Raw genomic sequence first — 25766 nt, 5'->3', positions numbered from 1 at the left:
CAAAGATATCCATTAGTAAGTTGCCTGAATGTCCACAAAGATATCCATTAGTAAGTTGCCTGAATGTCCACAAAGATATCCATTAGTAAGTTGCCTGAATGTCCACAAAGATATCCATTAGTAAGTTGCCTGAATGTCCACAAAGATATCCATTAGTAAGTTGCCTGAATGTCCACAAAGATATCCATTAGTAAGTTGCCTGAATGTCCACAAAGATATCCATTAGTAAGTTGCCTGAATGTCCACAAAGATATCCATTAGTAAGTTGCCTGAATGTCCACAAAGATATCCATTAGTAAGTTGCCTGAATGTCCACAAAGATATCCATTAGTAAGTTGCCTGAATGTCCACAAAGATATCCATTAGTAAGTTGCCTGAATGTCCACAAAGATATCCATTAGTAAGTTGCCTGAATGTCCACAAAGATATCCATTAGTAAGTTGCCTGAATGTCCACAAAGATATCTATTAGTAAGTTGCCTGAATGTCCACAAAGATATCCATTAGTAAGTTGCCTGAATGTCCACAAAGATATCTATTAGTAAGTTGCCTGAATGTCCTCAAAGATATCCATTAGTAAGTTGCCTGAATGTCCACAAAGATATCCATTAGTAAGTTGCCTGAATGTCCACAAAGATATCCATTAGTAAGTTGCCTGAATGTCCACAAAGATATCCATTAGTAAGTTGCCTGAATGTCCACAAAGATATCCATTAGTAAGTTGCCTGAATGTCCACAAAGATATCCATTAGTAAGTTGCCTGAATGTCCACAAAGATATCCATTAGTAAGTTGCCTGAATGTCCACAAAGATATCCATTAGTAAGTTGCCTGAATGTCCACAAAGATATCCATTAGTAAGTTGCCTGAATGTCCACAAAGATATCCATTAGTAAGTTGCCTGAATGTCCACAAAGATATCCATTAGTAAGTTGCCTGAATGTCCACAAAGATATCCATTAGTAAGTTGCCTGAATGTCCACAAAGATATCCATTAGTAAGTTGCCTGAATGTCCACAAAGATATCCATTAGTAAGTTGCCTGAATGTCCACAAAGATATCCATTAGTAAGTTGCCTGAATGTCCACAAAGATATCTATTAGTAAGTTGCCTGAATGTCCACAAAGATATCCATTAGTAAGTTGCCTGAATGTCCACAAAGATATCTATTAGTAAGTTGCCTGAATGTCCACAAAGATATCCATTAGTAAGTTGCCTGAATGTCCACAAAGATATCCATTAGTAAGTTGCCTGAATGTCCACAAAGATATCCATTAGTAAGTTGCCTGAATGTCCACAAAGATATCCATTAGTAAGTTGCCTGAATGTCCACAAAGATATCCATTAGTAAGTTGCCTGAATGTCCACAAAGATATCCATTAGTAAGTTGCCTGAATGTCCACAAAGATATCTATTAGTAAGTTGCCTGAATGTCCACAAAGATATCCATTAGTAAGTTGCCTGAATGTCCACAAAGATATCCATTAGTAAGTTGCCTGAATGTCCACAAAGATATCCATTAGTAAGTTGCCTGAATGTCCACAAAGATATCCATTAGTAAGTTGCCTGAATGTCCACAAAGATATCCATTAGTAAGTTGCCTGAATGTCCACAAAGATATCTATTAGTAAGTTGCCTAAATGTCCACAAAGATATCTATTAGTAAGTTGCCTGAATGTCCACAAAGATATCCATTAGTAAGTTGCCTGAATGTCCACAAAGATATCTATTAGTAAGTTGCCTGAATGTCCACAAAGATATCCATTAGTAAGTTGCCTGAATGTCCACAAAGATATCCATTAGTAAGTTGCCTGAATGTCCACAAAGATATCCATTAGTAAGTTGCCTGAATGTCCACAAAGATATCCATTAGTAAGTTGCCTGAATGTCCACAAAGATATCCATTAGTAAGTTGCCTGAATGTCCACAAAGATATCCATTAGTAAGTTGCCTGAATGTCCACAAAGATATCTATTAGTAAGTTGCCTGAATGTCCACAAAGATATCCATTAGTAAGTTGCCTGAATGTCCACAAAGATATCTATTAGTAAGTTGCCTGAATGTCCACAAAGATATCCATTAGTAAGTTGCCTGAATGTCCACAAAGATATCCATTATTAAGTTGCCTGTATGTCCACCGAGATATCCATTAGTAAGTCGCCTATATGTCCAGATAATGTGTTTATATATTATAAAAATAGTATATAATCTACCATAATTTGAAGTTTCCACGGAACAGCTAGTTATATTCATAGAAATGATATTTTTAAACGTATCTTTAAGGATACACTAGCGTTTGAGAGGTTAAAACTTTGACCAAGTGGCAAAACATTTTTAAAATTAACAACATTAAGCCAATGGTAAGCATTTGTATCGTTCAAAATGTAAAACAAAGATTCAAACTGACGTACAATATTACTGTCTGTTAAATTACAACTTGCGTATTTGCCGGAGGTGTTTTAAGAAATAGACACAAGTGTTTTCATTTTTGATTCGTTTGGTAAAGTCGAAGTTTACACATCATAATGTAAAGTAGATTGTTGCAAATATTGGCATCATATGCAATAGAGATATTAATATTACAATGTTAAATATTAGTCAATGTCATAAAAACGCACATTCTACAATATCGACATCGCGAAATTTGTTAAAAATATCCGAAAAAACATTTTCACTGGTGCTCAAATTTCAAGTATATATTATAATAAGCATAGCAAATATATAATATTCTTCTATACATAATTTCTAGACTTAACCACACTAACTAGGTTCCAATTGGTTTCATTTTAAAATAAAATATTCAGGGATTTTTGCAATTATATGTATCGCGAAATAGTTATTTGGCCTCGTTAAAGTGTTCTAATCTATAGAAAACTAAAGAGTCTAGTATATTTCGCAAAACTTTCATGCTCCAATCCCCAAAACATGTCACATTTTGTAATAGACAACATTGTAATCTCATTGTGACACGGGTGTTCCCCATAAAAATATATGTTTATATACAGGATAAAATGCAGTATTGCCGTTGAAGATGCCAGCAATATAGCATGCCACAAAGAACGACAAATATATGCTGAATGTTTATATGTTTGAATGTGAATACTGGACAAGAGTCCTGTCTGCTCCCAATCATCAAATCTGGAGCCAGTGGGACTATGGCATCCCCAATTGAGATATGTTGTGATGCTGAGGGGAAGGAGATGAGAAGCGGAAGGCGCTGAAGTACCTCGATGTTCATATATGATCACCAAACACTGGCAAAGCCATTTCAAACAATGTTTCAATTCTGAATAGTGGTCTCAATCACGCTAACTCGGGTAGGAAGGGAACAGTTGAGATTCTTGTGCAGAATTCACATAAAAAAAGCGAAGAAAAAAAAAAAAAATTGGTGATGGCGTAAAACGTACAGAATTATTTGGTTAGCCAAATGCGTCATGGCTTATAATAGCACCTTGTAATGCGCTATAATAACAGTTATTAATTTAGCTGCCGCGATTGGATTAGACCAATTGGAACTGAAGCGACAAGTTTGCCTTAATTACAATAATGTATTCATTACAAATATTCAATAAATAAAGAACGCATCAAACATGCTCTTTACAATACAATAAAAATATCTATGATTAAAAATGCACCTATTCCATTTTGAACATGCCGTTTTTGACAAATCTCCAGTATTTTGCTCTCAAAAATATACATAAGTTTAAAGATAATGTAATGATCATTTCCAGGTTTTTACCCTTGTTCGTAAATCGTTTCTAGGTTTTTACCCTAGGTCACAAATCGATTCCAGGTTTTTACCCTTGTTCACAAATCGATTCCAGGTTTTTACCCTAGTTCACAAATCGATTCCAGGTTTTTACCCTTGTTCATAAATCATTTCCAGGTTTTTACCCTTGTTCACAAATCATTACAACGTTTTTACCATATTCAGCAACAAGTTAAATGGATTACATTTTTAACAAACCTTTTGGTAGGTTTTTGAACACATATCCAGTTTAGGTTAAGATTTTTTTACTTTGTAAAAAAACTTCACATAGGAACCTTTCCGAATACAGCTTAGATGCAATTTGAACACATTTTCAAGTAATTTGTTACCAAAAACAATATATCCATGCAATTTGAACACATTTTTAAGGAGTTAACCAACAATATAGGTAAGTAACTCCTTTTAAACAACATTGACAGCGTAAGTCACATTCAAAATGGAATAGACAATTAAGAATATGTATATATCATATTTACAATTATATTTTGAACAGTAGTGTTTTGAGATAAAATTTATAATGAACAATAATAGTAGCAATAAAGATGACCTTCTGGTAGACGGATGGATTAATAATTTTATCCTTAAATATTGAATATAATAATTTGACAATCTAATATATCATAAACGGCGACAATAGACAATAGAAACAAAGGGAGACGTGGCATGGAAGCGTGACGACTGACGCCAAGCTACAACTAAACTGCACAGACCATCAAAGCGACACCGCAATGAAAGTTATGCATTTGGTGCGTAGTTAGAAACAAGGCAGCTGTGTTTAGATGCGATTTGCAATAGTACGAGTGAACAATGTTGGCGATACTTGGTTTCATATTGATGACAGTTCATGGTCCGTTTCCCTTGTTTCTATTATCTATGACGACGACGCAAGCATTCAGTGGTGACGACGAATGATGCCGGGGACGCATTATTCTACCGCAGTCGATCCCGAGCTTAGATGATTCAAGGTAAGTTCCCTAAAACACAATAAAAAATGTATTAGTAAAAATAATTAAAAAACGTATTTGAAAAATTTCCAAAGCCCAAAATTTTGCACCTTTTCCAAAATAAGACATCATATTAAAATAAAAAAATAAAGCCAAAATAATAATAATATATGATACATGGTGTCCGGGTAACTTATCAAAATGACAGTTCAACACACCTACAAAAAGTGATATAAAGTCATGAAAAGTGATGAAACAAAAACTAGGTTAAACACTTTTAATGACTCTATATCACATTTGAAAGGTGTGTTTAATTGTCATTTTGATGAAATATCATGAAACCATAATACACATAGACCATGGTGACCAGATAAATCATCACAATGATAATTCATCACATCTTTAAAAAGTTATATAAAGTCATGGAAAGTGATGAAACAAAAACTTTATTAACTGGGTTAAGTAGGTTAGGTTAGGTTTAAATTTATTTTTTTTCATTGTTGCCAATGACTTTATATCACTTTTTAAAAGTGTGTTGAATTGTCACTGCGTTGAGTTATCGTGGGACCATAGACCACATGTGGACATTTTGTGACAGTTTTAATGTGTTTATTTGCAGTGTATCTGTTCTAATTGCAGTGGTTTAAGTGTGTACAAATCAATTACACATTTGAGGTGAAAAACATAATTTGGATAAAGAAATTATTTTGTAAAACTAATATAAATGTTTTCTCTTATTCCTAGTATTGCAAAGAATATTTTTTCTTTAGTAGAACTTGAGAAAACCTAGAATAAATGAAATGCAGTGAGATAAGCCACCAAGATCTACCTACGAACTTCTTCTGCAGGAATATCCAAGTATCCGTTACTGATGTTGTGTATTCACGTTACAAACAACTTGTCGCGCAAAGTCCGTACATGTCGCTACTAAAATTACGAGCCACCACCTCTTGAAACATTAAAACTAGCTTTCATAACCTCGATCACAATTTCTGTAATTTTGATCTTAGTCTTTGTCTAATTGTTTTGTTCTTAGCATTAATATAAATGTATTCACATGCATTGTTACATAATGTCTGACACAAGCGACAATGAGAATGGTTTTAATTGCTCTGCCACGTCTAACGTCTCGACGACGTGAATGGTAACAATTTTGACTGGTTGGTTGAGATAGACTGGCGTCGCCGACAAGTTTACATAATGTCGGCAATGTGTGCCAGATGAAAACAGTAGTCACCAAGATACTTGAATCGTAGCGTATCGGATGCTTGCATATCCCTGTGCAAGAACAGCCTAAGTGTAGTATTCTTGAAGTTTCTTCAATCTCTACAATCCATTTTGCAATGACCCATGAATACAAGCTTACAATTCTAGAAGTTTCTTCAGTTAGGACATTCTGGACTCTTTGATTTCATTCAATTTTAATTCAATTCAGTTTATTAATTTAAAAACGTTATTCATTTTGCTGTTTTTAAATAAATTTGTAAAGGAGAACTAAATTATACTAGTAGTAACAGAGCTTGACTTTTTCATTGATGCTAAATATGTCGATATCCGAATTGATTCAGTTCAACAGCAAGATCGCTCTCCCCACAGGCATGAACATTGGCAAGTTAGTTCTGCAGGCTGGGAGATAAAATAGTCTATGCTGTCGGTGACGGAGATAACCATCGGGAACATAGAAATGAATGCTCTCCATGATGATCGAGTTTACAAACCATCCACGATTCAGTCTGAAGAAATGTGAAGCAATGTGTATATATACATATATCCCTTCTGACCGAGCATACCCAAAATAAAGTCAGTAGGATAGAGCCACGGGTAGTAATTTTACCTTATTACCAAAGTGAAAATATTAGTAACAAAACAAAAAAAGCGTTAATGTGATTAATGAGTGATTTTTTACACATTTGTGCAATGTGAACCATTCTTAAATTAGTATTAGTTACTTTTAGTATCACTATCGTGTTATCTTTCTTCAACCTTTAAAGTTCAATGGCATGTATTTTACCACAGTAATTTTTTTTTTTACCGATGGTAAAAATACCCTACCACTAGCACTTGAAAGGTTAAGGAACTGTGCAGTGTTGTAAATGGTTGGCCCTTTTGTCGGCTTTACCTAATAGCGTCCGTTAATGTTTCCCTTTTTTTGAACCTTTCTTTTTGCCTCCGCTCTTTGGGGATTTCATGAATCCGGTAACTGTGAACAGGTTCAAACACACAACCAAATAAAATCATAAGAAAAATAATAATAAAAAAAATAAATAAAATTAAAAATACAAGAATCTAAAATGTAATTCATTTACAGTCGAATCCGTACTAACCGGAAAAGGAAAATAATTGCAGATTGTAAAACAAAGATTATATAGTGTAGCCAATCCTGGACACATAGAAATACTAAAGGATACAACATTACTCGCAATACACTATCAATGCGATTAGCGGAAAACGTCCCAGACGCTGTAATCCCTAAACAATGGCATTCGCAACTTCAGACTTGATAAGCCACGTCTCTTCGTCTTGTTTGCTTACTTGTGTATCATTTGCACAATATCTTGGTCTTAATTGAAATTTTTTTTTTTTTCATTAACTCCACAGAGGCCCTGAAGGAAAATATTTCCCTCGTGGCCCATGTCATCTTTTGGGATGCTGTGTGGAGGGTCTTTTTGAAGGAGAGGATGATCTTTCTTCATCTTACGCATTACATTTACATCAGCCTTGCACTCTTTGCGGATCTCCACATTTCTCACACGATCATATATGGTTTTACCACACATACGCCTCAGAGAACTCATTTCTACAGCATTCAGTCTACTTTCATCCTTTCTCTGCCAGTTCCATGCCTCACTTCCTCACATCAGGGTAGGTACCAGCACTCCATTGTGGACTGCTAGCTTTGCATCTTTTTGACATTTTTTTGATAGCACCAACTACGTTCAATCCTCCATTAATGGAGTTACCTGCATTTAAGTTTTTTCTTTCACTATCTCTGTCAGCCTTCCCATCTCTCGTAAACATACTTCCTAAATACACAAACTCATCCACCTGCTCCAAGTATTCCTCATTCACAACTATATTGCACACTGTTTTCGTACTCTCTCTTTCAAACACCATGACATTACATTCATCATTAACTCATTTTTCATACATACTTCGTACATCCTAGACACGAGAGACTGTAGATCTTACATTCTGTTAGAAGAAAAAAAATATATTTTTCAGTTGCTTTTGAATAAATTCAGTGTTTTTATGCTACATTATGACTAAACAAAACTACATTTTTGGAAGCTTTGATATGAATGAAATGGAACACTTAAAAAAGAATGTAATATTATTTTTCAACGAATTAAGACATGCTATGTACAAGTAGTTAACAGAGAATTGACTGTAAATGTAATGAGAAACAAAATGATAATAAAATAAATGTTTTGCAAATTAGTCCAGTTAGTCTGAAAACTGATATAATGAAGGAGTTCCTCAATGATCTCTCTTAGGGCCACATTTATCTCAGTCACATTAATTACTAACAGTATGCTTTGTCATGTGACAAATAATACAAACAGGTCAGAAAAATTATACTATTTAACTAACTGGACTAAGATTGCATGTACCAAAACATTTGAAATAAATTTTAATTAGTAAAATGGACAGTGAAGTTGTCTTACATTTGTCTGCAAAGTTTTTGGTCTCAGCTATCCCCGCATCGATTGCTTTTTGTCCCTCTTCCGCTGTTTTGTTGGCTCCTTTCTGTGCCCCGTCTACCAAGTTGATCAATCCTTTCTGTCCATCTTCTACCAGGTTGCTCACTCCCTTCTGAGCACCATCTACCGCATCACTTGCTCCTTTGGCTAGCTCGTCCGCTTTTCTATCAGCTTCTTCTGATACCTGGTTTAATCCTTTCTGCCCATCATCAACTAGATTGCTCACTCCTGTCTGAGCCTCATTCACTATACTGCCAATTTCTTTCTGGGCTCCATCTACCGCACTGCTTAATCCCTTCTGACCATCGTCTACTAAACCGCTTATTTCTTTTTGCGCACCATCCACTGCACTGCTAATTCCCTTTTGCCCTTCATCGACAAGGTTGCTGGCTCCTTTAGATAGCTCCTCTCCTTTTTGATCCACTTCTTCAGATATCCTGACCACCTTGCCACTGACATTGTTCTTCAGACTCTCTTTCCTGTCCAGAACCGCTGTGGAGAACTGATCAAACTGGTTACTGGCTTCGTCTCTTCTCGCACTTAAATCTGTTGAAAGATATCCAAATTTACTTGCCAAAGCGTCTTCTTTGAGTTGCAGCTCTCCTGTAAACTGTTCTGTCATCTCATCGAGATAGTTACCAAGGTCCTCTTTTTTTCCCTCCAAATTCTTGGAGACCTCCTCACTTTTTTGGTTTGCCTGGTTGGAGAGATCCTCGAATCCTTGTCCCAGGGCGGCTTTCTTTTCGCCAAAGGTGCTCGACAGCTGGCCAAACTGTTGAGTAAGTTTATCTTGCTCGTCATTTGCTTTGTCGGTCAAATCATCAAACTGGTCTTTGAGGTTCTGGCTTTGCTGTGAAAAGTCGTCAGAGACGTCATCATATTTCTGACTCAAGTCCATGCTCTGTTGATTTGAGAATTGTTGAACCCTCTGTGTTAAATCATCTTCCTTACTCTTGATACTTCCAGAAACATCCTCGTACTTTTTCAGTAGTTCATTGTTGAAGTCGTTTGAGAGCTCTTCGTATTGCCTTTCTCTGTCGGAGAAGTCGCTTGAGATCTGGCCAACTTTTTGGACCAAAAAGTCTTCCTTTTGGTTCAGTCCTCCGGTCAGCTCATTGTATTTCTGGTTGAACACATCTTCCTTTTCCTGCATTTCTTGGATGAATGAATCCTTCTTAGATCCCAAGTCGTCACATTCAGCATTGTATCTGTCTTCCATACTCTCATTGAAGTCTAACAGTTTTTTGTCTGCTTTCTCTGGCAAATCGTATTTGAGTGAATCTTCAACATCTTCCTTGAAGCTGACAATGTTGTTCCCCATGCTGATGATCTTACTCTCCAGTTTATTGCTCACTTCCTTGGCTTCACTTTGGATATTATCAGATGCAACCTGGACTTTATTGGATCCATCCTTCAGTCGATCATCAATAGCAGTATCGAACTCAGCAAGTTTTTCATCTGAATCAGCTAGGACATTGTCCATCCTTTGTCCTGCCTTTTTTACTGTTTTGATGCAGACTTCATGGACCTCTACTCTGTCATCTTCTAGATCCTTCTTGAACTCTGCCACCTTCTCGTCAATATCAGTTTTGATGTCCTCATCAATGATCAGTCTAGTATTGTAGACCTCCTCTTCCTGCTTATATCTAGGCTTGGCGAGATTTTCAAACATATCATCCATCTTCAGCAAAAGATCTTCATGGATAATTTTGGGAGAAGAGGGAGCTTTTTCTTCAGCATTTAAATCTGGAGAAGGAGATTTTTCTCTGATCTTAAGATCTGGTAATGGTGAGTCTCCCTTTGGCAGTTTGATGTCCGGTGAAGGAGATTTTTCTCTGATCTTAAGATCTGGTAATGGTGAGTCTCCCTTTGGCAGTTTGATGTCCGGTGAAGGAGATTTTCCTTTGGGTGGCTTTGTGTCTGGTGATGGAGATTTCCCCTTAGGCTTAATATCTGGAGAAGGTGACTTTTCCTTTATCTTCAGATCTGGAGAGGGTGATTTGGCTTTCTTCTTGGCATCAGCAGGTCCATCCTTAATGAGGTCTGGAGTGGAATCTCTTGGCAATGTCTTGGGCAGATCATTTGGATCAGGAGAAGTGGATCGTTCTCTCTCTCCCAGCCTGATGGGTTCAGGAGATTCAGAATACTCCTGGACTGGGGGAGTCTTGGATTTTTCTTTGATTGGAGCTGGGCTGGGGGACTTCTTTCTCCGTTCCATTGTGGAAGCCCTCTCTTCGTCAGAATCGAAGATCTCCAAGGACTGCCTGGCGGGCTTTGGAGGAGGTTTTCTGCTGTCATATTCGGAGCCACCATTTTGGATCACTGGAAAAAGAGGCACAATCATTATTTACAAAAGTTCAATGTGTAATAGACACTTGTAATAGACACATCGTTCTTGTGTTATGTTGGAGAATAGCTTAAAGACTTACCTTGTCCATTGGCCTTGGCTTCCTTGTTCAGAAGGTCTTTAATAGGTTTGGTCCCCTTAGATTCAAACTGCAAATAGAAAGTACATGTTATGAATTAAGGTTGACAATATTCATCAGAAGAAACAAACAACACAAAAACCTGTGGATTATTTGGCAGGTACACATAAATTATCTCAGCCTGGCTTATTAGCCAGAAAAACCCAGTCATTGCCTTATATGATTTATGATGAATTTAACAATTAAGTAGACTTACCTTGTTTTCATCATCTTCAGAGTCCATCTCCTGGTGCCGGGGAAGAGAGAACTGTCCGTGGCGGCCGAGTGAATCTCCCCAGTGACCGCGGAGGTCATCATTGAGAGCGTCGAAACCTAAACAACAAACATAACCAAACAAACGTTAATACAATGTGCTCTGCAGCGGTTAAGTATATTTATCAGGGTAGGGTTCCATCAAGAGAACAGCTAAAAATCTTTGATGATATTGTGTGCAGGTAGGCCCTGTGCAGGCATAATTGGCACAATTTGCTCCGGGCGCTGTCTTGCCAAGGCCCTAATAAAACCTAATACAGCCCCCTTGAGGTTTTACTAGCGCCAGGCGCGGTTTGGCTCATGGCAGACCCTGGCTGTGTGGAGGGTATATTTAAGGAGTTGAAAGGGTGAATCTGGGCCTTGAAGAGATCTATTTTGAAGGAAGGAAGAAACAGGCGCTAAGTCTTTCAACAGTCAAGCTGTAGAGCATGAAAATGAGTCGTAAAAAGGAATGTGCCAAATGTCAACCTGCTATGCAATTTCTTTGGCGCAACTTCTGTTGCAATGCCAGTGAAACACAATACATAATCAGTAATACATGACAGTAGTACACGAGTTCTAGTTCTAAAAGATTACAAACTGTCCATTAAGATTGGGGAATCTATTGAACGGCCTCCCAGTGGACCTGAAATCTCTGACTGAGGAATACTTAACACATTATCTCTGCACTGGAATGAGGTACGGAGTTGAATTAAGGACGATAGAATGTAATTTTTCAACAGTAACAATGTGGATTTCACAATACTACATGAAGTGAATGGTAGAAAAAGTCGGGGACGCCCGAGGAACACATGGCATTAGAAAATGAACCAAATACAGGCTTTTCCAATAAGAGGTGTTATTTTGATATTCAATCGTAAAAGATCAATGGTTTCGTTGCTTGTGTGGCACGTAGCGCCGTCTTGTTGAAAGTAAACGCTGTCCAGATCAATACCATCCAATTCTGGCCATAAAAAATCATTAATCATCTCTCGATAGCGCAATCCATTCACCATAACTGTTGCTCCAGCCTCATTTTCGAAAAAGTAAGGTCCAATGACTCCGCCGGACCATAAACCGCACCAAACAGTCACACGTTGAGGATATATAGGCTTTTCAACAATAACTCTTGGGTTTTCCGAGCCCCAGATGCGACAATTTTGCTTGTTGGCGAAGCCACCGAGGTGGAAATGGGCCTCATCACTCAAGATGATTTGCATTTGATTCACTCAAGTGAATTTTAATAATTACAATGCGTTGTTGAAGCGTGTATCGTTCCATTTTTATTAATGGCGTAGTTTCTACTTGTCAAATGTCAAAAAATGACAGCTTCAAAAGTAACATCTACCGAAATAGCAGGCTATTCAAAATAACACCTCTTAATGGAAAACCTTGTATTTATGCGGCGTACATGATGAAAGAAGAAAGGAGTGTAAGAAGAATGTATGACGTGGAAGTGAATGGTACAAGAAATTAAACTTTTTGAATTCTTTACAATAATATTATTTCCAACTTAAAAATGCACCCAGTTTTCCGCTACACTGGAATACACGATCCATAATCCTGGAACATGTCAGCTGATTGATATATAAACATGGGTCATGATCTAAATCTAAAGACAAAAGTACATTTATTACAATTAGAAAGTATGATTTATAATCTAATGCACAGATGTTAGCTTACCGGACTGGTCCAGGTTGAGGCAATCAAGATGAGACTTGGCTGCTCTAGGAGCCACAGATCTTGGAAGCTGCACATCCAGTGCGCAAGACGCTGCACCACTCACTTCTCCACGGGAAGCCTGCAAACATATCAAAAAATGGTAATTGCACAATTGAAACCTCCATCGTACGCATGTGTCGTTTATACATACAAAACTTGGAAAAATAGATTGTATCTATCGTATTTAAGTAGAAAACTTTGTAGAAAAGTTAATAGATGTCGTACATTAAAAATAAAAATGGATATATTAATCCAAGACACTATCTACATTGCATTTAGTTCAGGTAGAATCTTACAATCATACACATAAAGATAGCAGCTAATAAAAACGAAGATATGTTTAGGCTTACCTTGGGTTCTCCCATGAAGTAGATGCGTCCAGCGGCCATGTCTTCTGGGTCCTTCACTCGTACAGAGAATTCACACCTGTTATCTTTGAAGGCCTGGAAAAACAATTACATATTGTTTAAATAATTGAAATCTCTAAAATTACTATCCTCCACGTAAAATTTTAAATAGAGACCTTACAATTTTGATATTTTTGTATTCCTACTCAGTAATGTAAAAAAAAAAAGTTTTACAAATCCTACAATTATAATATCCTGCGATTTTTCATAGGTCTTCGCTAGTTTCATACTAATAATGGTTCATGGCCCATCTCCCTTGTTTCTATTATCTATGGTGTCAATAATGTTTATAATTAAATTTATTTCCTCTTATGGTAGTGTCAAAACTTACCTCAAACTTGAAGTTGAGCTGGTGGCCAGCCTTGGACACAGGAAGTAAGTTCCCGGAGAACTCCAGGAACAGGCTCTTGCTGTCCATCAGGACTATGGGCGAGGACTGCGCCAGCTCCGTGTAGTGCTCCTGAGGAAATAAGGATCATCGTTAGTGAAGAATGTCAATAGGCAATGTTGAAATGGGACTAAACTATCAATAGGCAATATGAAATGGGACTTAACTATCGATAGGCAATATTTAAATATGACTAAGCTATCAATAGGCAATGTTGAACTGTGACTAAGCTATCAATAGACAATGTTGAAATGGGATTAAACTATCAATAGGCAATGTTGAAATGGGATTAAACTATCAATAGGCAATATGAAATGTGACTAAACTACCAATAGTCAATATTTAAATATGACTAAGCTATCAATATGCAATGTTGAAATGTGACTAAGCTATCAATAGGCAATATTTAAATATGACTAAGCTATCAATAGGCAATGTTGAAATGTGACTAAGCTATCAATAGCCAATGTTGAAATGGGATTAAACTATCAATAGGCAATGTTGAAATGGGATTAAACTATCAATAGGCAATATGAAATGTGACTTAACTACCAATAGGCAATATTTAAATATGACTAAGCTATCAATAGGCAATGTTGAACTGTGACTAAGCTACCAATAGGCAATATTTAAATATGACTAAGCTATCAATAGGCAATGTTGAACTGTGACTAAGCTATCAATAGGCAATGTTGAAATGTGACTAAACTACCAATAGTCAATATTTAAATATGACTAAGCTATCAATATGCAATGTTGAAATGTGACTAACCTATCAATAGGCAATACTTAAATATGACTAAGCTATCAATAGACAATGTTGAAATGTGACTAAGCAATCAATAGGCAATGTTGAAATGTGACTAAGCTATCAATAGCCAATGTTGAAATAGGATTAAACTATCGATAGGCAATATGAAATGCGACTAATCTAACAATAGTCAATATTTAAATATGACTAAGCTATCAATAGGCAATGTTGAAATGTGACTAAGCTATCAATAGGCAATATTTAAATATGACTAAGCTATCAATAGGCAATGTTGAAATGGGATTAAACTATCAACAGGCAATATTCAATTGTGACTAAAGCCTCTATCTATTTATATACAGAAGAGTGTCTTTGGCGGGCCGCTCAGATTTGTGTATAAATCTATAGTTTTATTCCGAAATTTCGCACAGTCCTTCAAAACGAGAGGAAGGTCACTACCTATATTAGATTTCGAAAAATTATGTGTAAAGCCCGGACAACGCCGGGGACATCAAATAGTAGATTGCATCAAAAGTCATTAATGAAATACATGAGAGCCTGACCTGTTCCAAGAGTGTCTTTCCAAGTTGTTGGTCCGTGAGACACAATATCAATAGTCTTCCCTCCAGGGCGTCCACCCTCTTTCCCAGTACCACGATGCGGGCCTCAAATGGAACCAGGAGCATCTCTCTGCAAAGGAAACGTTATACATTAGTTGGTACATGTTGGTGATGACAAGAATCTTATGTAGTGGTTAAATGTATGTCGCGCCAAGAGAGAAATATGAACTGTGATATGGAGTAGTTATGAAAGGCACAGCATTAGAATTCAATATTGGAGTGTGGTATTAAATTAGGAGTATGTAAATATTAATGTGTGACATTGCATCAAGAGTCAATATTGAAGTGTGACATTGCATCAGGAGGCAATATTGAAGTGTAACATTGCATCAAGAGTCAATATTGAAGTGTGACATTGCAACAGGAGGCAATATTGCGACATTACACTAGAAAACAATATTGAAGAGTGACATAAACTATAATATAAATTGAAACATTGTATGAATCAACATTGAGTTATTGAACTGCAAAGACAATATATTCAACTTTGCATAACAACTCAAGAAATATATGTGACATTGCTTTTGATTGCATCATAAGTCAATATTAATCGAGTATAATGTATGACATATTGAAATGTACTTACTTATAGAGCTCGGTGGCCATTTTAGTGGCATCTGTAATGTTGCGGCAATCCATCAACCAGAACCTAAAAAAAAGAAAAGTTCACATAAATAAGTAATTAAAGATAAAATATTTATGATCCACCATACCAGGATATTTAAATGATTTGACTTAAACCTCGGTAATACCACCATCAAGAGATTGCTTGTGGTGAAATCAGGAAGCACAGACATTAACACATATAGTAACTTCCGATGCCATCAATTGGCTGAATAATCTCGGCATCCCACTTGACCTCCCAACAACTCTCCTTCACCACAGAAGTAAGAATAATTAGAAGTTGGTAGCAGATGGTACACGTGTTTGTTACCTGGCAGACACGGTGGTGGTGAAGCTGACACAGTCTCCGACCTGCGTGAGAGGGGTGGAACCGGTGACGTCCTCCCAGACGGCGCTGGCCTGTCCACCCATGATGGAGCACAGCAAGCGCAGGGTGCTACCACTTCCTGTGGCCCCCTGGGTACCCTGGAGGCAAAAACAACATAATTCAATTAGATACTGTGATGGTTTTATAAAGCACACACTCTAGGAGGAATTGGAGAAAGCAATCGAAATGAAACAATCCATAAATTGTACGAACCTCAAACTTTCTAGGAAAGTGTTCATTTTGATTAGAAATCTTCTCAGGGAGCGATTAGGACCATCGACAGGAGACTGTCGACTCACAAGGAGTGGTACTAATCAGTGGCGGCTAGTCCTAAGGAGCGGAGGAGCAATGCACTCACTGAATTTCTGCCAATCTAAACATTCACGAGCGCCGAACAATATAGGACACACGCCTCCTCACAAATACACCCACAAAACTCGATTCGGTTATAACATAACGCATAGGTGTCTATACAATGCGTGCTGAACAAAAGCAGAGCAATTTGTTTTTGCAATGGTTCGTTTCACATATCACTCAAAAATTTTACGAGAATGTTCGCTTATATTGTCATCAAGTAAAATCCGCGGGTAGAGACCGCGTTCGAAATTTTTCCACCACATCAAACGGAACGGTTTGTCAGTAGCATTTTTATCGGGACGTATTTGTGTCATATATTGTTGTCAACACTGACTCTTTTTCATTCAATGTTCCGCTCAACATCGATCAAGGCAGAGTAGAGACACTTTCACTCAATGGGGTTCTACTGTCTGTGAGTCAATGGCCTAAGCGCTTACTTTACTTTGCTTAAAGCTTTTTAGCTGACGATTTTTTCAAGGAGAGAAAAAATTAACGTAGGTCTCCTAAAGACCTAATAAACAACAATTAAATTAAATGGGCTAACTTGAAGAGAACTGAGGTCTTCGAATGGTTAGGAGTAACATAATGAGTGTCTTTTTAATGGAAATCTCATGTTATGATGGATGTATGCACTAGATGAGTGATGGTACATGGCATCTCTTTCTCCTAGTAGTTAGTTACCTGTGCGGTGGGCGGCAGTGGCATGGTGAGCGTAATGCTCCTGTGGAACTTCCTGCGGCGGGGCTCCACAGTGAGCACGGGGCTCGCGGATCCCCCGCGGCCCAGCACCCGCTGCACGAGCCCCGCGGGGGCTGGCTGGGCCTGGAGACCCACGCGGATGCGCTTAGTCAGGGCGGCTGACGGGAACAAGGCTTGAACCTGGAGGAATACACATTTAATAATAATAATAATAATAAATTCTTTATTCCAGGATGTGGGGAGGTTAGTGCAATCCCACACATCCCATAGAGGATATAAGTACAGATAGTATTTACATATAGTAAAATAAATAAAAACAAATAAATAAATAAAAAGAGATTAAAAATTAAAACTTAAATTAAAAATGAAATTAAAGCAGAGAAGCACGGGAATCCATTGGATCTAAGATTGTGGGAGCAAGTATCTTTCTCCAATGGCCTTCAATGCTCGATCCTGAAGTCAGACGGGATTCTATGATAAGAATGTTTCTGGAATGGTTTATCCTTCCCCTCAGTCCTGCAATCCTGGTTCTTAACAGAGCTGTAAATCCTGGAACTCGCCCTTCTGTAAACATCGAGGAGGCACTGCAGTGCCTGGGGAGTCCGAACATCAATCGGTAAGCGTTGTTATATTGCACCCGAAGCCTTTCCATTGTTCTTTTCTTGAAATTAGCCCAGAGCTCGCATGTGTACAGGGTGGTGCAAAAGGCTAAGAAGAGCGTCCTTTTCACTCGTGGACTACAGAGCCGAAATCATTAAAGATTTAAAAATAAATTTAATTTTATAATAGGCCTATAACAGAACCTTGTGTGACCCTTCTAGAGATATCTTATGCACATTTTAAATGGATTCTGTAAATACTGGCGATTTTTGTTAGACAGGAATTTGAAGTGTATTTTTACTAGGAGGACCATATCTAAACCCTGTGGGACCCTTCTTGAAAGATATGAGGCATAGTTACTTGAAATACTGTTAATTTAGTTATATGGGGAATTTATTTTATTAGGAGGAATATACTAGAACCATGTGTTTGGTGACCCTTCTTGAAAGAGATATCTACGTTTTACAAGAATTCTCTAATTACATACTGGTCATTTTGCAAGATACGATTATGGAAAATATGTTTGTAGAAGGCCCACTCCAGAACCATGTGGGACTCCTGTTACCATGATCAAAAAGAGATCTATATTCTATATGAATTTTGAAATGCATGTTTATTCACATAATTTTTAATACTAGTATCACGAGGACCAAAAAAAGATTGATGTAAGGCCGTAAATTACGTATAAATTACGTAAATTACGTATAAATTGAACATAAATTTTGCAAACCGGCAGTAGACCTAATTAGATAGGGTACAGATCAGATCCTTGTGGGTTATCTGGTTTGAGTTAAATTCCATGTTTTAAGGCATTTTCAAATACAGTAGTGGATTAACTGGTGTGGACTGAGTTAGTTTTGGCTGCCATCAAAACTCTCCAAATAAAATGAAACCGTACCTGTGGAATGGCACTGCTGGAGATGGTGCCGCCCTCGGGGCCAATGATGTGCATCTCCTGCTTGATGCGAGACACCACCGCAAAGTACTGCGGGAAATCGCAGGTGATGATCTTGGCTATGCGGCCACCGGTAGGGTCACCTTCTAGCTTGTCCTTTGCAAGAGCTTCCTGCAGGTCAAAAATGAAAAAAACATGAATCAAATAATAACTCCCACTTTAGAAGATCAGCTTTGTATGTGGTAAGTTTAAGTACAACCATAAGCTATACCAATTCAGTTGGTTTGAAGAGCTGTCAATAATAAGACCATATGTCTATTCATCCGTTTCCTGAAAGTGTAACTGTGAAGTGTAAAAGCAAGTTAATGACAGTGCCGTTGACTTGCTGAATAACCTCAGCATTCCACTTTGACCTCCACCAATTCTCCTCCAATGTACGAAGAAGAAGATTTATAAAACTGGGACCATTCTGCAGTGCAGGACATGTAGTAGCAAGGATGAAAGACGGATGCACAAAAAGGCTTCTCTATAATAAGGCTGCAGAATGAAGGTATGTTGGAAGACCGAAACCTAAGTAACTGGAAGATGTTAAGGCAAACACAATATCCTGGGGTATGACGTTCTCCGTGGTTGAGTTGCTGCATACCATGGTTGCGGGTTCGAATTCTGGCATGCACAAACAATTTTATTTATTTACTTAATTTCAAATAATATATTATACAGAATCAAAATGTTGCTTTAAATGCCTTCTTGAGGACCAGATCTGAATAATTAGTTACTTCCCCACCTCCCTCTCCCCATCTCCTTCCCTTCCCCACTACCTACCTCACTACCACTACCGCCCTACTAAGTCACTAGTTATAGGCCTTAGTTGTCCCTAGCTATTAATCTTAACCCACTAGTAATAAATCGAAGTTATAAGTCCAATTAATAAGGCATAGGTTTGATGTATAAATTAAGTTGCTAAGTGCCCTTGAGGATGAACCAACAGTATTTTTATAGCCTTCAACCTCATAACATACTATGGGGATGACATAGTCTCACTAACTCCAGACAGTTGGGAGTCGTTGGTGACTCCTGTACGGTGTTCAGAATAATAATCAGGGAACTAGAGTTAGAAAGCAGGAGATCGAATGGAGGCAATTACAAAAGACAGTCAGAATGTAGCGCCGATGATGATAAGTGCATTTGCCTAGTGTATAATCGCCAAATAAATTGTTTTTTCTGTGATATTGTGATGGCGGAATATCAGCCAATTTCTTCTTTTTCATATGGTGGAGGATAGTTGGAGATCAAAGTGGGATGCTGAGATTATACAGCCAGTCGACGGCATCAGGAGTCTCTTGGTTCAGCACAGATGTGCCTCCAAGGAACTGATGATGACGGATGTTTCTACGATACATTCTGTTGTTTGAATATGACCACATTCCCACAATTCAGAATCCTTTAGGCCCCATGTACGCATCACACGCACATAATGGCTGACTCTGCATACTCATAAACAACATCTGTGGCACTTTCATTACAGCAAAGATGAGGATGAGAACAGTATATTTTAAGAGAGGACTAACCTGTATCATCTGGTTGTCATTGTTTTGCAAGAAGTGATCATGCCATGTTTCTCCCGTATCGGATCGGAGAACCACCAGTTCTCTCTCTTTGCACTGACTGGTGAAAGCAGGAACCTCAATCACCACAGGACTGTAAGAATTCATACAAATACACAAGTTAAAGAGGGAATCAAACTGAAAATTGAAACGGCAAACAGAGCTACGGTGATTATTTGCGCGGTGTTGAGGGATGTAGCGTTACAGACAGCCTTGCAGTATCCAGTGCAGTTTGTTCAAGAGTAAGGAGGTAAAATCCTACGAATAGGATCCTAGAAACAAATATAGGGGGTTGAGTCATGTTTCCGAGGGGAAACCATATTTTGGATGGGGAAAATTACTTTTGAAGGGTGGACAAGGTGTTTAGAGAGGTGGACAAGATGTTTCAAGGGGTGTACATGGTATTTTCAGGGGGTGGACAGTGTTTTGAGGGTGGGCAAGTTGTTTTGAAGGATGGATAAGGAATTTTGAGGGATGGACAAGTAAAGGGTGAGCAAGGTATTTTGAGGGTGGACCAAGGAATTTGATGGGTGTTTTGAGGAGTGGATAAGTTATTTGAGGACCTAATGTGGATCTGCGTTACCTGAGGAAGGTAGCTTGCGCCGGCGCCAGCTGCAGTGGTCTAGCCGCTAGGGCTTCACCCTCCATGAGCGGGGCGGGGTGCGGGGGCGGGCGACGTGCCGGGCGGCAGGTCACGCGAGTGGGCTGAGACACGGCGCCGGCTGGAGCCACCACGGCCAGACCAGCGCGGCGCGCGCTGCGCATGGCGCCACCACGGGCGTCCACTACAAACGAGGCCAGGAAACTAGAAACATGAAAAATCAACTAGTAAAAAACAACATTTTTTTAATATAATTTATCAATTTTCAAAGAAAATTTTTAAAAATGGTTTGAGTGAGGATTGAACCATCCTCCCCAGAGCTAACTGTGTCAAATCGCGGTTGGGTAGGACTGACACTTATTTCATACATTAACTGCTGTTATGTGATTCTATTTCAGAAAAATGCGTATATGTCTACATGTGTGTACGTGATTGCCACGAAAGTTGATAGAATACATTGTCATCGACAACGAATCAATCTGCCGAGTTTCCACCCGATCAGATGTCAGAAAGTGGGTTAATTTCCGCTTCCAAGATTTGCATTCATTCATTTGATTTGCATTTTAATAAAATGGTTAGATGGAGGATAAAAATTATCGGTGAAGAACGAGTCAGCACTATTTAGTAATACTTCGTTCACAGAACTGCTCAATTTGGGAGGCGGGTATTAGTATTACCGCTCCGGTAACCATTCATTGTTGACGCTTTAGCAATCACATTTCCAGAATCGAAACATTGCTTAAAATGGCTTGAACAATATCAAGTCAGCATATCCAAATAACGAGGCAGTTACCAACCTTCTCATGAGTCTCACAATATCCCTTCCACTGGAAATAAATACCATAGTTCCACCAACTTTAGGCAGAATGAAATGAATCCTGTTGCATTGGAACCAATTTCACATCTCTAATGTTCAGAGCCTGCTATAATAATAATTTGATACATAAATATAGATAGAGAGAGAAAAAAAGTTGGTTGATTGATTGATTAATTGTTGACGTACCCGATATGCAATGGTTCCCTGTCCACGTTGACATTATTGGCAGACGCCTGCAGCAGGGGCACGTTGTCGGGCATGTCACGTGTCCTCTCAGCCTCGCGCATGTATCGGTACTGTTGCTGTTGTTGCGCCGGGCATTCCACTTCTCCTGGGGGCAACAAATGCACACTTTTTATATTGCCCTTGTATAGGGGTGGACCAGGGAATTGAGAGAGTAGACCATGGATTTAAGAGGTGGACCAACTGTTTAGAGAGATGCAACAGAAATTTGAGGGATGGAAGAGGAATTTAAGAGGTGGCCAGGTGTTTTGAGGGATGGAACAGGGATTTGAGAAGTGGACCAGGTGTTTTGAGGGATGGAACAGGGATATTAGAGGTGGAGCAGGTGTATTGAGGGATGGACAAGTGTTTTAAGTGATGGACAAGGTGTTTTGAGATATGGAACATGAATTTGAGTATTATTCAAGTATTATTACGGATGAAACATAAATTGGAGGTAGTAACAAGTGCTTTGAGCAGTGCACAAGATGTTTTGATTGGAGTAAAATGTATTTTGAAGGGTGGACAGGTGTTTTGTGGGGTGGGCCAAGAATTTGAGGGGTAGAGTAGGTGTTTCGAGGGGGTGTAAAGAGCATCATGAAGTGTAATCCGGATACTAAGAGGAGGGGGAGTATACCAGGATACCAGACGTTTTGAGGAGTAAATCAGAATTCATGTCAATGGAAACTTTAACTATCAAAAATAAATGTAGGTTATCTTACCTCCTTCATCCTCAGAGTCACTCATGAAGGTGTCTTGCATCAACTCCGGCGCAGCAACTCGGTACCTGCCCTCAGGTCCAGATCCTGAAACACAAAGAAAACAATTTAATAACATGCAGGTGCTTGTTCCAGAGCGGAAGATACTCAATTGCTCTGGTTCAAAATCTCTGGTTTAAATGGCTTTAGCTAGCTAGTAGCCAGGTATAAATACTGCTTCTCGTCCACTTCCTCAAATATCACAAAATTCTCCAAATGAGGAGGCAACTGTCCCACCGGCTCCGAACATTTAAGACTCTTGTGCATTACGTCTGTTAAAATTCGCTGCGAAAATAAGTTTTTTAACCTATGAGAAGGAGCGCTATGAGCATTTTGCTCAACAATTTTGGTAAGGTTAAGATTATTTATTTTTTGTGTTGAAAGCTGCTGATGTCACTTAGTTTTAATAAAACACCATATATAGGGTGTCCGGGGATAAAGTGATCTAACTTCGGGAGATGATTCTACATGATGGAAGAAGTAAAAAAGGTAAAAAAACTTTTTTCGAAATTACATTGTTTTTTTCCATAAAAAAATATTTTTCCATAGAAGAAAAACATTTCCAGACAAACACAAATATAACTATTTTACCTCAAAATAATTTCGAATATATTTTTTACTTATACTAAATCATTTTTTATTATCTTCCGAAGTTAGTGAACTTTGCCCCGTCAGCTCGTATAATATAATTAGGTTATAAATTATGTTTAAAATAGCATGAGAATTTTACTCACGTGCGCCTTTCCATGTCATTTTTAAGACGCGCCTCTTCACAGGTTAACTGTCTTGAAAACTGATGGACAGTTGCATTCACAGTGAAGATAAACAAACATATGCATCCGCAAGATCATCATCGTGAATGGCGTTGTTAAGCTGAAAATGTGCGCACTAAGAGTAGAATGAGTAATGAATGCGTGATAATACCTGCAGCATTACCTGTGTCACCGACGCTCTGACTGACCGTGTGCTCCGTCACGGGTCTCAGGGCTTCCACAACTCCGATGTAACCCAGTCTGTCCGCAACACCGCAGGCTGTTTGACCGCTCTGCAAACATATCATATAATAACATATAATCCTAAATAATGGTCTAGACTCACCAGAACTTACCAATTTAATAAATCTTCATATTCCGTCTAGATCAACCCGACAATCTGATTTATTTTATCTACCCTCTTGTAGAACAAACATTCGAAAAAATTCCCCAATTCCTCGTATATGTGCACAATATAATACAAAATTTTACATCATTGACATTTTTGGTAATAACCTAAAGAAATATCGATATGAAGTAATGCGTACAATCGATTATTAATATGAGAGTATGGAATGTATCGGGAGCATCTCCTATCCTCTTCCTATTTTCCTCTTCCTCTCCCCTTCCTTCAACACAAAATTAATTTTAAGATATTAAAACTTCATTTCCAATGAACTTTAGCATAAGAAACTTCTGTGGCTTGACTTCAGTTAACTTGTATATTTATATCTATCATTGTATATTATGTAAAAGCTGTTTATTTCTTACAAATAAATAAAAGCACCCAAAAAGTCCTGTTTTAACTCGAACACTTTTTTTTGACGCATTTCGTCTGTAAATTTGTTTGTACATAGTATATTCGTAGATTTGTGAAATCGTTGTGTGGATTTGGATTATTTTATTTGCATTTTTTTTAATACTATGGCACCTGCAGAATGCTTGAAAAATGTCTCATTGAGATAGAGATGTTTCTTCAAACAAATTAACATGTTTTTTTTTTTTTCAATGGCTCACCTGACGTTTTTTGTAACTAAAATTACTGAAGCATTTTATTAGCATCAAATATATTTATACAAAGTTATTGTCGTCTCATTTTATTGCAGTTTCATATAAAAATAATTAGTAAAAAATTCGTAGTTTCAGAGAGTTGTACATTTTAATTCTTCTGTGGTTAATTTCTTGATTAGAATGTTTAGCTTTAGGTTTTTTTCTTTTTAAACCCTCCACATATCCAACAGAAATGCTATTTGCAGATTTTGGGGTGCCTCGAGTAGAGGATATCTTCAAGAAAAATGCAATTATCCAAATTTACAAAGATAATATAATCAAAAACTTTGAAACCCATCAAAGAGATATCAATACAACATCAAAATACAAAAATTTAATACCAAACAAATGCAAAACAATTATATCTATTTAAGAATAAAGTATTTGAAAGATTGAAATAAAGAAATTAAAAGATATCAACAAACTGAAGTTATACTTGTCAGGAATAATTAACGAAATAATTGCCTAATTTTCCCTTTCTTTATATTTATTATCAGTCTATATTCATTTCTACTTTATTTAGATGTTTCTAATTACTCTCTTAATTAAAGTGATTTGTTTTTGGGGTATTATACCGTGTTTTGCTACCTCCGAAACGAAACGTTGGCTAAAGAAGGAGGTAGCAAAACACGGCATAATACCCCAAAAACAAATCACAATCAAACATGCAATGACAAACCCGGGTGAACTTTATTAAAAACTGAAACTAGAGATTCTATTTCAGTAATTCAATCATTCTATCTACATAGATTTATCCTTATACTTAGCCCGCTCATCTGGAATAGACTTCCCTCAGCTCTTACTAATCTCCAGAATCTGGCTGAATTTAAACGGGCTTTAAAAAGAAAAATTATTTAAAAAATCTTACCATTCATAAATCTTAACTTCTTTTCAATATTTCATAATAAGCCATATTCTAAAACTTCCGGTAATTGTTTGGTTTCGGTTGCCTCCTAATTGTACCTTTTAAAATGTCTGCCCAGAAGATTCTCATTTCTGAGCACAAACTGCCTCCTGTTTTATATTATGTTTTAGTTTTAATATTCTTGTTTTGTCCTGTCCTGCTGTTATTGTTATTCTAAGTTTTGTCATCACTTTGCATAAACAGTATATTTAGTGTTATGTATAATATTAGATCTGTATTGGCTAAGGCAATACTAAATTACCGTTTTTAAGTTTGTTATAGTAAAGCGCTCTTGAAGTGAAATAACACTAACCTGCGCTATATAAATGCCATGTTTTTATTATTATTATTATGTGTAAATAAATAGTTACGTTGGTGAGAGCGTTGGGATCAGCCTTGTTCTTGAGAAGGATGTGGATGACCAGCGTGTGTCCTTGTTGGGCAGCCTGGTGAAGAGGGGTATATCTGAGGAACAAAGTACAGAAGTAATTCACTT

General features: G+C 37.6%; 1 protein-coding gene across 1 annotated transcript in view; it reads right to left on the bottom strand.

Annotated features, from left to right (window-relative positions):
* Positions 1 to 934: 934 nt before the first annotated feature.
* The window catches only part of LOC149409806 (uncharacterized), a 198552-nt gene continuing 173720 nt past the window's right edge, over positions 935 to 25766 (bottom strand). Inside the window, exons 16-34 of the mRNA XM_089649202.1 lie at positions 25642 to 25735; positions 23501 to 23609; positions 22529 to 22612; positions 21771 to 21915; positions 20750 to 20971; positions 20131 to 20260; positions 18563 to 18730; positions 17047 to 17244; positions 15952 to 16106; positions 15604 to 15666; positions 14961 to 15087; positions 13590 to 13718; positions 13202 to 13294; positions 12813 to 12930; positions 11095 to 11210; positions 10842 to 10908; positions 8377 to 10734; positions 6831 to 6911; positions 935 to 4741 (exon numbers count right to left, since the gene is read on the bottom strand). Coding sequence (XP_089505328.1) covers positions 6844 to 6911; positions 8377 to 10734; positions 10842 to 10908; positions 11095 to 11210; positions 12813 to 12930; positions 13202 to 13294; positions 13590 to 13718; positions 14961 to 15087; positions 15604 to 15666; positions 15952 to 16106; positions 17047 to 17244; positions 18563 to 18730; positions 20131 to 20260; positions 20750 to 20971; positions 21771 to 21915; positions 22529 to 22612; positions 23501 to 23609; positions 25642 to 25735 — 4444 coding nt within the window. The 3' untranslated portion in view covers positions 935 to 4741; positions 6831 to 6843. The remainder of the gene's footprint in view (positions 4742 to 6830; positions 6912 to 8376; positions 10735 to 10841; positions 10909 to 11094; positions 11211 to 12812; positions 12931 to 13201; positions 13295 to 13589; positions 13719 to 14960; positions 15088 to 15603; positions 15667 to 15951; positions 16107 to 17046; positions 17245 to 18562; positions 18731 to 20130; positions 20261 to 20749; positions 20972 to 21770; positions 21916 to 22528; positions 22613 to 23500; positions 23610 to 25641; positions 25736 to 25766) is intronic.

This window comes from Hesperophylax consimilis, chromosome 29 (assembly GCF_061612785.1).
Source record: "Hesperophylax consimilis isolate HC1 chromosome 29, BYU_Hcon_1.0, whole genome shotgun sequence".
NCBI lineage: Eukaryota > Metazoa > Arthropoda > Insecta > Trichoptera > Limnephilidae > Hesperophylax > Hesperophylax consimilis.
The sequence above is the reverse complement of the archived record's forward strand: the minus strand, read 5'-3'. Positions and strand labels throughout refer to the sequence as shown.